The sequence below is a fragment of the Myxocyprinus asiaticus genome, chromosome 14, assembly GCF_019703515.2.
Source record: "Myxocyprinus asiaticus isolate MX2 ecotype Aquarium Trade chromosome 14, UBuf_Myxa_2, whole genome shotgun sequence".
NCBI classification, from domain to species: domain Eukaryota; kingdom Metazoa; phylum Chordata; class Actinopteri; order Cypriniformes; family Catostomidae; genus Myxocyprinus; species Myxocyprinus asiaticus.
The window spans coordinates 26,638,810-26,655,299 of NC_059357.1; the positions used below are offsets into that span (position 1 = coordinate 26,638,810).

Below are 16,490 nucleotides of genomic sequence, written 5' to 3' on the forward strand. Positions count from 1 at the left end.
TTTGGTAGGAAGAGATCTAATGTTTAGTAGCACTACCTTTATATGATGTTTATCTTAATTTTAGTAGTTTTTTTCAAGTTTGACCTTAATCAATTTTTTTCTAAATGATTTAGTGAAAGTTTTGTGTTTGGTAGTTCGGGTAACAGACACAGTCTCTATGTGATATCTAGGTGATACAGTTTCTATGTGTTGTAGTTTATGTGACCTGTGACATCTCAAGGCAGCTAGCAGACGTTCGGATTAACCAGTTTGTCTGCTTCCTGACCTGGGCCCCAGTTAGTTAAATACTATCATTATTAAGACTATGAGCCAAATTACTAGACAGGAGAGTGGCACCTTCCCTGGAGGGATGGAGTCTGTCTCTCTTTAGCAGGTCAGGTCTACTCCAAAAACTCTTCCAATTGTCTATAAATCCTATGCTATTCTCCAGACACCACTCAGACATCCAGCCGTTCAGTGATACTAATCTACTATAAACCTCATCACCACGACGAGCAGGGAGGGGGCCAGAGCATATTACAGTGTCTGACATCGTTTTTGCAAGTTCAACCACCTCTTTAACGTTATCTCTAGTGGTCTCTGACTGGCGAAGCCGGACATCGTTAGTGCCGACATGAATAACAATTTTAGAAAATCTACATTTAGCATTAGCCAGCACTTGTAAATTTGATCTGATGTCAGATGCTCTGGCACCCCGAAATGCATTTAACAATAGTGGCTGGAGTCTCTATTTCCATGTCCCTTACAATAGAATCACCAATTATTAGGGCTCTTTCAACATGATTCTCAGTGGGTGCATCACTGAGTGGGTAGAATCTATTGGAAACCCTAACAGGAACGGGAGAGTGGTGTCACTTTGCTGAGCGAGTATGCCGGAAAAAACCCCCGAGAGAAACAGGTGCGCGCGGAAAAACCCGAAGCAAGCGGTAAAATGGCAAAGGATAAAGCGATGAACGTATAACAATAAGAATTAGCAATGCTAAGCAGGCTAGCAAGCTACAAACACTCATGCAGCGTGCAGTCACCAACAGAAGAAAGTCATTCACATCCGGGATGGCATGAGGGTGAGTAAATGATGAGAGAATTTTCATTTTTGGGTGAACTATCCCTTTAATAATATGAACGTGGTGTCTGTCTAATGTCAGACTGAATCAGGTGTTGATTTCATTCCCCTTTGCCTCACAGCAAGCAACAACACCATTGTCTACACACAGGTCTGAAAAGGCCTCATAGACGGGAAATGTCAGTCACACTGAGCTGGGACCTAAGACTACAGGAGCATGAAGGGAGACTGGAAAGACACTACTATTTTACTATTTTAAGTCAAATTATTAAATGAAACTTTAATGCTGTTATTTACGGTCTGAAATTCTTAAGACAACGTTAAGTACCTGATGCATTCTCAATGTTGTGCACACAGATGTAAGCGCTTGGTCAATGCCCAGTCAGGTGTGTTCTTGCGTTACTGTGGCGGTAACAAACCTCAGCACTCAAGGGGGTGATCGAGTTCCCTTCAAAAGTCTGCCATTAAACTTGATGTGTTATTATTCAAGTAAGTTGCTCTAAATATATTGACAGTATTCTATTCAAATTGTTGCTCCGCCATAACAATAGTTGACTTGAAACAGTGAACTCACTGTAGAAGTGGACAGTGGCAATGTTTAGAATGCAGTGCATACTTGCATTGTGATATGAATTACAGCCTGACACATTTTAGAACACAACTATTTCACATAATTGGAGTATGTTTCAGCCTTTTGTTCAACTGGACCTTTAACACTGAAAACAGAGAATGGGGGCCCAATAAGCAGGTTTAGGCCAATCTGTGTGAAAGTGAGACAAAAACCTGAAAACATCAGTGTGGTCAGACTCCTCTCATTCCCTTGTCTTTAGGGACAAAAGATGGGTGTGATAATGACAGTCTGTTTTTTCTTGAAAACCTCACTCTCTCACAAGCCATATATAGACACAAGACTCACTTTTTCTTCTTAGCGTGGGCAGAGAAGAGAGAAAAGAGGAAGATAGAAACAGAGAGAGCGCTCTAAAAATAAATAATCTGTTCCAGGAGGCAGGTCTGATGCTCCATGACAAGGAAGAAAAAAAGTGAGGAAAACAGTTGAGCATACAGGCAAATAGGTAAGGAAAATAATACTGTTCTTTGTTAAGTGGGAGAAAGACAGAGGAAGAGTCCAATAGAGAAAGAGATATTATTCAGGGTAAAGGCCACATTTAGGGACAGGCATAGAGTCTGTTCAATAGGTTGTACAGACTTAACTCTTAAACTGTCATTACAAGAAATACTTAAAGGAACAGTTCACTCAAAAAAGAAAATTCTATCATTTACTCATGCTCATGTCATTCCGTTCACTTTCTTTTGTGAAACACAAAAGGAGGAATTTAAGGATGTCCTGTTCGCTGATTTCAATACAATGCAGTTGATAGTGACTCACTTTAAAGCTAAAAAACAACCTCTAAAGTGTCGTTAAAGTAGTCCATGCAACATATTCCAAGTCTTCTGGAATTTTGATTTTAGTAAGACACAAGGAGGATGTGTGCGCACATCCAAAACAAATAAGGGAAGGTGGACGATCAAAAAAGTTTAGTTAATAGTTTAAAAGGAGAGCAGCACACTGTTACATATGCTTTGAGTGTGTGCCTTTGCATGCATGTGTGTTTGGTAAAGACACAGGCAGACTTAAAGACAAACACCAGGGCCAGCATGCAGAGTGATGAATGCGTGGAGAGAGTCAGCACAGAGTGGAGCAGAGCAAACGAGAGGAAATCAAGGGATGGAGAGAGAGTGAGCAGGGAGAGCAGGCACAGAGGGGCCCTGAAAAAGATCATGTGTCATCAGCGTGCTTGTATGCGAGTGAGAGTGTGTGTTTGGTGTGCTTTTTGAAAGCGTGATTTATGGGTGTACATGACTGAATGACTGAGAAGGGTTCTGCGTGAGACTTCAGGAAAATAAGGATTAGAGTGAGACTGGAAAGACTGACAGTGTATGTGATGGAAAAATAAAGTTTTAAAGGGATAGTTCACCCCAAAAGGAAAATTCTCTCATCATTTACTCACCCTCATGCCATCCCAGATGTGTATGACTTTCTTTCTTCTGCAGAACACAAACAAAGATTTTTAGATGAATATCTCGGTTCTGTTGGTCCTTTCAATGCAAGTGAATGGTGGTCAGAAATCTGAAGCTCCAAAAAGCAGCATAAAAGTAATCCATAAGACTCCAGTGGTTAAAAATATGTCTTCAGAAGCGATATGATGGGTGTGGATTCCTTTTTTACTATAAATCTCCACTTTCTCTTTCAGATGTGAAAGAGAAACTTAACAGTTACCCAGTGTGACTTTCAGATGTGAAAGTTGAGATTTATAGTAAAAAAGCTCTTAAATATTGACCTGTTTCTCACCCACACTTATCATATTGCTATATATATTAAAGATATGGACCTTAAGATTTCTGGCCAACATTTACTTGCATTGTATGGACCTACAGAGATGAGAGATAAAAATCAAAAGAGATAAAAATCTTAATTTGTGTTCAGCAGAAGAAAGAAAGTCATACACATCTGGGATAGCATGAGGTTGAATTAAGAGATAATTTTAAATGTGGGGTGAACTATCCCTTTAAGACACAATTGGTAAAAAAAAAAAAAAAAAAAGATCCAGTTGGTTTTGGGTGAAAACAGACCAAAATATAACAGCTTTTTTACTGTACATCTTGCCATTGCAGGCACGATCATGATTTCAAGCTCGATTACACTTCCTAGTGCTTGAAGCATGCACAGAGACTAGATGGCATTATAGAAAGTTTAATCGAGCTTGAAATCATGATCGCCTGTCAAGATGCACATTGAAAAAGGAGTTAAGAATGGTATTTAATTTACAGTATAATTTATATGCACCAATACAGTAATGAAAAAGCAATATTTACGTACATAAATGTTTTGAATTGTTTTTGTGTAAATGAATAGGGTGCGCAAAAAGTACAGTTTCACTTATATTTTGGAACCCAGTTCATCATTATTTATTATTGTTCAGTAAAGCTGATTATTTATGACATGATACTGAATTATTATTATTTTGAGGATTTTTTTTTTATACAATAGTGATACATTTCTTTCGTATTCACCTTTACCTGGAGCTTTTATTTTGACGAACGTTGATAGTGCACAGCAGTATTTGACAGTTTACAATGTTCCTCCTAACAAATCTGGTGAAACACTGTCACCTTCTACATTTCTGTGATACTGTGTTGTGTTTAAGATTTGTATAATAACTTTAAGAAGGTTTAAATGTTTGGAATTGTGCGAATAGGTGAACATGCAGCACTTTGCCTTTACAATGCATGTGAACCACTCCAAGACGGCTGAAAATAGCGTCATCGCACGTGAACACAAAGCAACGCATCATCCCTTGAGTTTTGCTCAGCTTTCTGACCGGGGCCTCTCAGATGTCCAGGGCCCCATACAATTGTGAGGTTTGCTTGGTGGTTCACTACTACTGCCCAAAACCAACTGGATTCCTTCAGAAGTCATGGATTTAACCACTGAAGTCGTATGGATTACTTTTATGCTGACTTTATCTCCTTTTTGGAGCTTCAGAGTTCTGGTCACCATTCACTTGCATTGTATGGACCTACAGAACTGAAATATTCTTATACAAATCTTTGTTTGTTTTCTGCAGAAGAAAGAAAGTCATTCACATCTGGGATGGGTGAGGAAATGATGAGAGAATTTTCATTTTTGGGTGAACTATCCCTTTAAAGCCGACACTGATCTGACCAGTTGTTTCCTGGAAGGGAGGTAAAAGTAAACAGGGAATGAAAATGAGTTAGTTAGTTTGTTATCTGTATGGAAGCGCTTGTTTTTAAGCAATAAAAAGTAATAAATGACCGGGGGGGGGGATCATCAGACCTTTTGGAAGCAACACACAAAAAGTCTTCTACCCTCTCCCCTCTTTCTCTGTCTGTCTCTCTCTCTACAGAGCCTCTCGTGACAAGAGTTTCCTGGAATAAAGGAGTACATCTGCTTTCCATTCAGGCACGTAATGCGTTTCAGGAGACTATATTACCCCCCAATACACGCACACAAAAAACACAGTGCTCATTCACTCCTTTTCCCAGAACTTCACACTTACTTGTTAATGTAATTGCACAGTCTCCACCTCCTAGCACTATTCAAATAAAAGAAGCTGAATTTTACTTTGTCACTGACTGGAGATACATCTTCTGGGATGACATCATAGTATGGACAAGGATAGATAGGTAAAACCTTGAATATAGCCCTAATACTGTATGTAGTAACTAACCAGGCTACTATCTGCAAACACAGCACAAACTTCAAAGTGTATATGCTTGTGTATATATACTCCAAGTTTGAGGTTAAACAACCGGGATTTAACATTTGTTAAAGCAATGAACAATCATAGTTAAGTTTCTGATTCCCTCACCAACGAGTTGCTTCCATTTCCTGAAATGTCTACTTCACATGTGCGGCCAGACAGACAGAAGGCGGGGCATTTTCTGGGCGTGTGGGGCATGAGCCAATCATCTCCCGCGTCTTAGCACATGGGGTGACTCGCCCCGCCCCCATCACTCACGCTACTGAAAGAGCCCGCTTGCTGATGTTTCGGAGAACAGAGAGGAGAGAAGAAGCCGATAAAACAGTCACATATTTAACGCAGTGCTTTGTCAACTCTCCTTTTGAAAGTCCCGCTAGGATTAAGCCGGGATTATCAAATTGGACACGTATTTTGGATTTAGATAAAAAGCTCTTTGTCAAGATATCACAACTGAATTCTGGAGTGAGAGACTGCGTTGTACAAAAAACTTGACATTTTTGAAAAACGGCAGAAATTTAGAACTAATATCTTTCCCAGTTATATTTAGTATCCTTTAATTCGCAGTTTTGTGTGCATGTTTGTTTTTAATTTTGTTAACGGGACATCGGAATTCAGCTTTAGGAATGTATTTCCTCGTTTTTTCGTCCGTCTGCACGGTTTTTCAATTGTTTTCTATGTTTTTCAGCGTCTTGCACAGGAGTGTTTGTTTTTATTAAGCTAAAAAGAACTCCAACTTTAATAACGCGTCTCGAGACACCTGCGTCCGGTTGCACTCGTTGCGCTGCGTTTAGTTTTTTTTTTTTTTTTTTTAGCGCGATAATGTTTTCTATCTGAACGCCCCCTATAACACTTGGATCGGTCCGTTTCATGCGACCAGACATTCTCCATCTGTCCCATCTGCTCGACAGCACTGGAACGGTGGACATCACAGGACATTTACGGATAGGGACTGGACGACAAGCCGTGATTTGAATGCCTTTGCAGGGACTTTGCTGGCTTGTGTGCTGCAGACACGGCTTTAGTTTGTTGGCTCGGGATCATGGGGAAAAAGAGGAGGAAGAGTCTTTTGAGTTACGCAATCAGAACGAGAAGACACACACGGGACGGGTATGTTGACAAAACCAAGGCTGTTTCGCAAAACTCAGTGAGCTCCCTACATAGATGGCATTTTTGATCATGTCGACAAAAGGTACACGCGCCTATGTTGCCCAAAAATGCTGTCTTGGCAGGCAGCTCACTAGGTGTAAAGTCTCAGCCAAACATATCCCTCTTAATAGGTGACTGATTCATAAATTGTTGATTATACTGCAGTGCACACAATTTTTTTTTTTTTTTTTTCCATCTCTCAGTAATGTTTTCTGGAAGCACTGACACACAGATGTATTGATGTGTCAGTTTTATGTGGTAAATGTGGAAATAGACTGTAATTAGAGCCGAACACCAAATTCTAGGAAAACTAGTTTTACAGGTCATAAATGGAGAATTGAAGTGCTCAAGGTGTCAATGCTTGACATAATTTGTGGCACTTCTATATTTCATACAGTATATGTTCATATATGTATGTTCATAATGAAAATTCTATCATCATTTACTCACCCTCATGTTGTTTCAAACTCCTATGACTTTCTTTTTAGAACACAAAAGGAGATGTTAGGTAGAATGTCAAACTATCAATCACCATTCACTGTAATTATATGAAGAAAACCAACCCGATGTCATAAGTCGTACGAATTCGTATGAGAGTGCTAATTCGTATAAAATCGTACATGTTCGTTGGTATGAATTCGTACGAATTGTAGATGTAAAAGTTCCGCGTGTCAGACATTGTGTACATGGTTATTTATTTTATGCCATATCTAAACCTAACCATAGAGTAGAGTCCTAAAGCATGATTTGAAGCAGGAAGAGTATGTTATGTATGACGGAAGAAAGTAATTGTCGCGTTTTAGGAGATGCGGCAGAGTCGTTTGATTAGCTGTTGTTAAAATCATACGAATTCGTATGACCCAACTCTTTCATACAACTTAGCCAACTCCTACAATTCCATACGATTTCTCTGTGAGACTGTTTTGAAAAGATAGAATATAATTTTTTGGGTGACCTGTCCCTTGAAGAACTAAGCAATCCTTTGTATTTTTAAAGGGATAGTTCACCAAAAATGTACAATTCTCTCATCATTTACTCACCCTTATGCCATCCCAGATTTGTATGACTTTCTTCTGCTGAACACAAACAAAGATATTAAGATGAATATCTCAGTTATGTTGGTCCTTTCAATGCAAGTGAATTGTGGCCAGAAATCTGCAGCTCCAAAAAGCAGATAGAAGCAGCATTAAAGTAATCCATAAGACTCCAGTGGTTAAAACCGTGTCTTCTGAAGCAGTGCATTTGGTTTTGGGTGAGAACAGACCAAAATATAGCTCCTTTTTCACTGTACGTCTTGACAGCAGTCTCCTTGGTGATGATGATGATTTTAAACTTCATTACTCTTCCTATAGCACTATCTAGCACTCTGTTTAAACGTTAAGCACTAGGAAGTGTAATCAAGCTTGAAATCAAGATCGTGTCTAGAGACTGCAATGGTAAGATTTACAGTGAAAAATGAGGAGTTCTGGTCTGTTCTCACCCAAAACCAACTGGATCGCTTCAGAAGACATTAATTAAACCACTGGAGTCGTATGGATTACTTTTATGCTGACTTTGTGTTTTTGGAGCTTCAAAGTTTTGGTCACCATTCACAACTCTTGTGTTCAGCATTAGAAATAAAGTCATACACATCTGGGATGGCATGAGGGTGAGTAAATGATAAGAGAATTTTCATTTTTGGGTGAACTATCCCTTTAAGTCATTGAGATGAAACTTTTTGGTAACGTGACGGAACAAAAATGTATAGTTGATTCTTTGTCTGTAAGAAACTTTGCATGCATTCATACTAGGCTACATATGCACACAAGTGTATTTTGAGCTATTGTTGGTGTATGATCAGCCATTCAATTACTGCATATCAAGACCCATGTCTGAAAAAGAAGAAGGTGATAAAGGGTGACTGTGTAGAGAACATTGAAGGAAATTCAGCTGAGCCAGCACTCAGGTTTCCTATCTATTTGACGCCTCTGTGCAACTGAACACATCCGCATGATTCAAATATTTAATAATAGTTCCACTGTCAGTAAATCTCAGATACTGATCCCCACTTTTAAGCTAAATGCAGTTTTCCAACAGCCAATGAGCCTTTAACACACACTCCTCTCTAGCAGTTTGGAGCTACACTGAACTAAAGCTGAAATATTAAAGCCTTAAACACCTAGCAAACTGCACCAATTGCACATTTAAGGCACAACTGTGATGAGTAATTACCTACAACTGAAGTTATTTCATATAGACTCGCTAACAAGTCTAAAGTTTGATAGGTAGATATGAAGAGATATTAACATAACTGAACAGACGTACACTCAATGCGACTCCCACTGGTTTTCTAGTCAGGATCATATTGTGAAACTGTGGTTTACTCACACAGCTCAGTCATACACAGGCCCAATCAATAAGAAACAGCCTAAGGGAGCTTTTGTGTGAGTCTCTTATGGACTGACCTCTTATCTCTCCCCAACTCTCTCGCTTCCTCCTTCCCCAACTCATTCAATCTCTCTGTCTATCCTTTAGGGACTAATCACCCTTAAATCAATAATCCTCATATTTCCTTGGTGGAGTCTCTCACCATTAACCCATTTATGGCTCTGTGAAGGATTTGTGTGTGTCTGCGAAATATGTGAAAAATATAGGAGGCTAATAGGTCAATGAATCCACCTTCCCACCCCAGATAGGTATTCATTGAACCCCAGCCAGCCTTTCACCAGTGTGTATGTGATGTAACCATTAGATAATGTTACATAGTCAACCGAGTGACTGTCACATTTGTTGGTATCACATATACCAGTGTTAATTAAAGCAGCTTAAAGACTTGATAATCAGCTCTGATTGAATGGCTGTTGTAATATGACAGGCTATTGGTTGACTCTTTGCTTTAGGGCATGCAGTGTCACTGCCAAACGATTGCTGAACATTCATCATGATTTATCAGTGTTTTATTGCCAGGGTTGGGGAGTAACGAAATACATGTAGTGGGATTATGTATTTAAAATACAAAATATAAGTAACTGTATTCCACTACAGTTACAATTTAAATCATTGATATTTAGAATAAAGTTACATTCAAAAAGTATTTTGATTACTGAAGAGATTACTTTGCATTTTATTGTCATTTGTTTCATTTAATATTTAGTCCTTTCTGATGGAAAACATTTATACATATAAATGATGCGATCCAAAGTGCATTTGAACAGCGGTGAAACACGTTCTTAAGATGTGTTACATTCATACGAGCAGACAGAGAAGTAAGTCTGAAGTAAGTTTGGAGCAGAAGAAATAGAAATAAACCTTGTGTAAGTTGTCAGCTTCACGCTAAGCTAAAATGCTATTTCTAGCCATTTTACATGCACATTACCAGGCACGGTCATATTTTTTTATCAAGAAAATTCACGTTGGATCATAATTAATTTTTTTCTAGTAAGACCTTTGATATTAGGGCAAAAATCGTATTCTTGATAATAATTTTTGTATTGTTTTTCTGTAAAAATATCTAAAAATCCTTAAAACAAGATCAGTTTGATTGATCTTCTTTTAGAAACAACACTGCATAAGATATTTAGGTTTTTCAGAGAATGTATTTTTAACATGTGTATTTTGTCTTACTGTACTGGCAGTTTTTATAGTCAAAACAAGTGAAAAAATCTCCCAGTGCTGAAGAAGTAATCCAAAGTATTTAGAATACGTTACTGACCTTGAGTAATCTAACGGAATACGTTACAAATTACATTTTACAGCGTGTATTCTGTAATCTGTAGTGGAATACATTTCAAAAGTAACCCTCCCAAACCTGTTTATTGCTGCTTCACCAGAATTCTCTTTCTTTTGTCACAGTGCCATTATTGATAAAAGATATTGATATCTAGAGTGCTTGTGCAAAGCCAAGCTTCCTCTTCATGCCAGGCAGGATCAATAGTCCCACCAACAACCTTCAGTTGTCCTCACTATGAAAGATTGTGTGGTTGCAGCTTAATTAGCCATTGTCATGGTGGATGATGTCTGTCTTTATATTGATCTACTGTATATCAATGTGTTAATGATTAGCACCCTGCCTTTGGTACCAGCTTTGTAGCATGTTTTCAGGAGGTTAATTAAGTAATTTTTGTGCATTTTGTGCTGGGCGATTTGGCAGTCATCTTGGACTTATACTGACACCTAGCTTTGTGGATGCTGCATCATGAAAAATGCATTAGCTTTCGGTTACCGATTCCATTGTAGAAATGCACTATTAGCAGTCAGCCGTGATTCATTTATTCTGTTAGCAAAAGTGTCTGATCATAAAGTGTAGGGCTGTCACGATTATGAAATTTGGCTAATAATTAATTGTCAAACAAATAATTGCGATTATGATGATTAATTGTCACTTTTAAGGCTTTCACGTTTAATTGTCATATAAATTGTCATATTTCTTTCAAGTGTGCTTCATACATGCATGAACCCCCCCCCACACACACAGAACTGATGTCACTTTGCTTAAATTAGTTCACATTTACTATATGGTCTAGTCAAAAAAAGAGTTAATAATGTTGACAAATTATAAAGATGTAAAATTTGTCAACATTATGAACAATTTTGAACAGCACACTATATAGTAAATGTGAACTCATTTATGCAAAGGAAAGTCAAACCCATGGGTGGGGTTAATGAGCATCAACAGGTTTTAAGAAGTCATTTGTACATATTTAACTTCAAATATACTATATAAATCAAATAATAAAATAGGGATATATGATTCCCTTTTAAGGCTTTAAACACTTATGAATGACATGAACAATAATGTTTTAAATATCAAAATATTTCTAAATACGTAAAATATGTCTCTATTTTTGGTTAACTTTAGTTTGGTCAATTTTACATTTACACTTGTTTTTGGAACTCATATATATATATATATATTTACTATATAATATAATAATATGCAGTAGTAAAATATTTCTGCACTAATTTCATAACTTTTTACTAGTGCTGTCTGTCGATTTAAAAATTTTAATCGTGATTAATCACAGTTTTTTGTAGTTAATTGTGATTTAATCACAGATTTTGAAAGTGCTGAAATTTGACACTATATATGCATTTATTTCCACAGGAAAGAAAACAAAACAATACGGAACAATATAATGCTTTATTAACATTTTCTAAACAAAGCCTTCCACAAGAAATGCACTAAAATAGCACCAATCCGAGTAACATTAAACGTTTCCCAAAGTCTAAGTGTGAGTTTGACTAATTGAAAGAACTAGTCCCCAATTAGGTTGCATATTCATTGCAATACGCATTAAGTCTCTTAAACTCTCATCCTCCACAATAGTAATCTGCCGGTAGACTGTGGCTATCTGATTTGTTACAGCAATCGTGAAGCTGCGTTCATGATTCACGTCAGAGTGTCAACGGCAGCGTCAAGCTTTGAACACACCATGAAAAGCGCTTCCAGACAAAAATGTTTCATTCTGTGTTGTGGTGATAGTTAAAACTTGACTTGCTTCTGTGGTAATTCAAATGCGCCTTACAAGTCCCATCTGGGCTTGTTTTGTACGTCATACAGCGCTGTCAGAGATTTTTGTTTTTCGAGATAACCTCCGCGGCTCTGTCACAGGAGAGTATTATGACTGTACCGCATATAGAATGTCAAAAGGACCACAAGTTATGCTATTTTATGTTAAGCTTGTGGGGTCATCTTGGTAGAAGGGCTCTGGCACTGTGTCTGTTTGTGTGAAGTGTGCGTCAGTTTATTGACTCCGCGCGGACTCATTACAAAGGTTCCGCCCTTCACACAAGTGTTTATGCCATATTAACGGTAAATGCGTTAATTGCAATTAAGAATAATTAACGCTTTAAACTTTTTTATTAATTGCATGCATTAATGCGTTAATTCTGACAGCTCTACATTTTACACGTTATTTTAATGCACTTTGATTAAACCCACGAGTCCTTATTTCTCATGAAGCAAAACCTTTGAGATTTCGTTTCATAATTTTATCACGCCACGGAAATAGAGTAAGGGTGCGTCTCCTCCTCTGTGTCACTGCATGTCATTAACACGGTGTTGTTAATAATCAATAATGGTTTGAACCCGCATTGACCAGGAACATTTGCCATTACATGATTACTTTACATGTTAAATTAAAATGAAACCGGAGCGCTTTGCATTCACTATCAAAGTTTATATTTGTTGTTTATATTTTTGTGGGTGTTTGGAGCCAGCCTCTGCTGATGACGCAGGCATCAGAGCACTTGAGGAGCGCTTCATGTGCTCTTCCTGACAGTTGCTGCTCTGATTTTAAGCTGGAAGTGATGTTGAACGTATGGGTACGCGTGAGCCTCAGTTTTCGGGTTAAATTTCCACAGAGTAGCACCAAAAGTGACTTGTATATTTAGTTGTAAATACCATCAGAAGGAAAACATGTTTTAATAACTCTACCCCCAAAACCTAACTGAGCGTTGATGCAACCTCTGAACCATGCTCAACATTTTTTTATGTAAACTGATTACTGTCTGGTTCCCATGAGACCAGAGCCCGTGTCTCAGAGGTTGCTTGCACAACACACTTTTGTTTATGCTCGAATTGATCAAAAAATGTCTGAATGGGCATAGTGGTTGTCAGTAATTTGACTGAATGGGTTTGGTTTCAAGGTAAATTAACTTTCAGAAGCAACATGTCAATTTCATGTGTTATCATTGTGATGTTCAGCTGGTCATGTGATCTCAACATGCCGATCTAGCTCTATGCAAAATATATTTTTACATGGCTTTTATTAGGCTACTGAGTTGACTGGATTCTTCATCCCATGTGAGTGTACATGATTTTTAATATTTATTTTTTTTCAAAAGTATTTTTAATTTCTTTATTTTTAATATACATGTGATTGTATATTATTTAATTAAATTACATCCTTTTGTTGTTTAATGATCAAACTTGGCTATATCCAGAGGTTTTTTCTCAGATCATTTTACTAATGACAGCATACTGTAATATGGTACCGAAATTAGCAACAAGATGATATCGTACTGTTTAAATTTTTTTGGTATCGAGATACTTCGTTAGTATCGGTAAACCGTGCAACCCTAGTGTGGCTAAAGTGTGGGAAAGCCCTCTCCGGAAACTTCCATTGACATTTTTACACAAAGACCTCCTCCATTGCATCCAAGCCTCTGTAGGCCACACACTCAAGCAGGTGGTCAGACCCCACAGACGTGTGTGTGTGTTTAGATACTTCCTCTCTGCAGCAACTGTTAACGGTCCTTGTTTCTGCCACTGGAGACCACAGCCAAATGCATCATCTTGACAGATCCACCTCCAATTTGCTCACTTGTACATCTACACTATATTTGTGTTGATTCAAACCCTATATTTTATCCATTGAGTATGTAAAGTTAAAATGTTGGTAGAAACCTCAATTTGTGTTATCATGCTAAATTATTACAATAGTTCAGTAGTAATCATTTACTACCCCTTGTTTCATTTCAAACTTGAATGCTGTTCATTTTTCTGTGGAACACAAAATTGTTGCACAGCTCTTGCTGTATAATGACAACCCAACTCATAGTGACATGGGGCTGTTAGGTTCCAAAAAGACGACAGCATCATAAAAGTAGTCCATACGACTTTACGTACTTTCCAAGTTTTCTGAAGCCATACGATATCTTTGTGTGAGAAACATACTCAGAATTAAGTCGTTATTCACTGATAATTCAATAGCTATGTTTCCATCAATGTTTTTAATGTGCATTTTGTGATATTACATAAAAACTGCTGGATAGAAACACCAAGATGCGAATACAATAGATTAGAGGAAATGCGCATAAAATAAGATGGAAACAAATATACCAAATAAACTCCTATTTATCAGAAATACAAGATGCGCATCAAAAAAGTATTGTGACTGAATAACTCGCGATTGATTCGTGGACTAACCAGCGGACCAATCATTGCATCTGAAATGTTGCTCTGGTCATCCTGAAATAACGGTGTCTAGAAAATCCAAGGCATGCAAAGAGTTTTCAGAACAAATAAGTCAAATATAAATTTGAACTGTGCCAAAGATTAGGTTTATTGATTCTTTTGGGGAAAAAAAAAAAAAAAAATATATATATATATATATATATATATATATATATATATATATATATGTATATGTATATATATACATATATATATGTATATATATACACTATAGATTCGCATAGCAAAAGCATAAGGAAGGAGAAATGCACACACACACACTCATTGCTCCAAGAACTGTGTGACACACTGTCGCTCCCAGATATAGACGAAGTTCTTTACAGTGTTTTGTCTGTGTGCTCTAAATTGCGAGTATTTTATTAATAAAAGATTCACAGTGGCTGCAAATTCTTCGGAATTGGCAATTTTGTTCTTTTGAATGCATGGGATGGAAACGTGACTCTGTTCGCACATTGATTTTGCAATGTTATGGTTTTTCAGGTAAAATAAATTTGCAACTTGGATGGAAACGTAGCTACTGATAACCCTCCCACCCCCACTCCATAAAAAAGGATTAGCTTCCAAATTTCAAAACTGATTCCTCACCCAAAGCTATTGTATGGCTTCAGAAGACTTGAAATATAGCACGAATTGAATGGACTTCTTCTATAGTATACTTTTCTATAGTGACAGTCACTTGTCAATATATAAACTTAATTTTCCCAAAGATTTATAATTTTTGTGTTCCACAGATAAAATAACAGTATACTGAATCACAAGAGGATGAGTAAGTAATAATGTTTTTGGGTGAACTATTCCTTTAAGACCATTGTAGCCTGATAGTTGTCTGCAGTGGTGCAGTGCTGGTTCATGGAACAGTGAAAGGCTCTGTCGTCAGCAGCAGCCCTCTCACCAAGCTGGCCAAACAGACAGCGGGCGACCTGAAAGACTGCTTCTGTTTGTCCTGCACACTTTTGCTCTTCCCCCTATATCCTATTTTAGAGCGATGAACATCCCTCACTCCACTCTTCCATGTTTCTAAGGAAACACAAAACTTTCTTTCTTCCTTTTTGACATTCACAATGTGCCTTGAAGATGTTATGACACAAGGGCACCCGCCCACCTCAGCTGTTGGGGTGAGGAGCAGGCATCCTGGGAAAGAAACACAACTGGCAGTAGTTGCTGGCACAGACATGCAGTGCTGTTAATGTATAACGGTAGAACCACAGAGAGCTTGTAATGGTATTTCCCCCACACCCTCTGCGACGAGCAAAAATATTTCGCTATGCAGGCTTAAATTGAGGTTTAATGTTTTGGTTGTTGGAGCAATATGGGCAAAATAAATTAATTTTCTATAATGCTACATTTGTTCGGAATTACATGTTTTTCCCATATGTTAACGCATTTTTAGGCTTGGTTTCTCAGCAACACACAGTTACTTTGAAAAAACTGTTTTGTAAACATAAAAACACTTCAAAGGGTTTGACTGATACATTGAAATTAAATAAAAAGTCATAATATTTGACGTAATATACAAGAAAAAAGGTAAGTAAAATGTATGTGCTTTTGGATAGCACATACTTTATGTAAGGTTGTTGAAGTAATATGGGCGAAATTAAAAAATTTTCCATAACCCAACATGTTTTCGAAATTTTTCCTCATTCACACTTTTCCCCCTTATGTGTACACTTTTTAGTATTTGTTTCCCAGTAACACAGTAACTTTGAAAACGTATAAAATGTATAAACATACAGACAGTTCAAAGGGTTTGAATAAAACTATATCGATATTTATCGGAAATGTTTTTTTTTATATATATATATATATTTTTATATCGATGATAAACTTTTTAGAAACTTTCGATATTTAGCCTATGCTCTACATCTAGACGATTGGATCAGGAATGTCAGGAACACAACAAGCTAACAGAATCACAGTCATGATATCAGCCTGTTAGGAAGTATTAGCTGGCTAGTGGCTCGTAGCCCTGCTGTCATTTTCTTGTGATTTTTTTATTAGTGGTTGGCAATCCAGATCCAATCCACCTTGAAATTCTTGACAA

At 37.4% G+C, this 16,490-nt stretch overlaps 1 protein-coding gene across 3 annotated transcripts in view; it reads left to right on the plus strand.

Annotated features, from left to right (window-relative positions):
* The window catches only part of LOC127451770 (unconventional myosin-X-like), an 88,110-nt gene that overhangs the window by 24,962 nt on the left and 46,658 nt on the right, over positions 1-16,490 (plus strand). For 2 of the 3 annotated variants that reach the window (XM_051716700.1, XM_051716701.1), the window contains exon 1: positions 5,625-6,453. The exons of the other annotated variant lie outside the window; for it this stretch is intronic. In XM_051716700.1, the coding sequence (XP_051572660.1) occupies positions 6,319-6,453 (135 nt within the window). In that variant the 5' untranslated portion in view covers positions 5,625-6,318. Of the gene's footprint in view, positions 1-5,624; positions 6,454-16,490 lie in introns of those variants that run through there. 3 annotated transcript variants of the gene reach the window in all.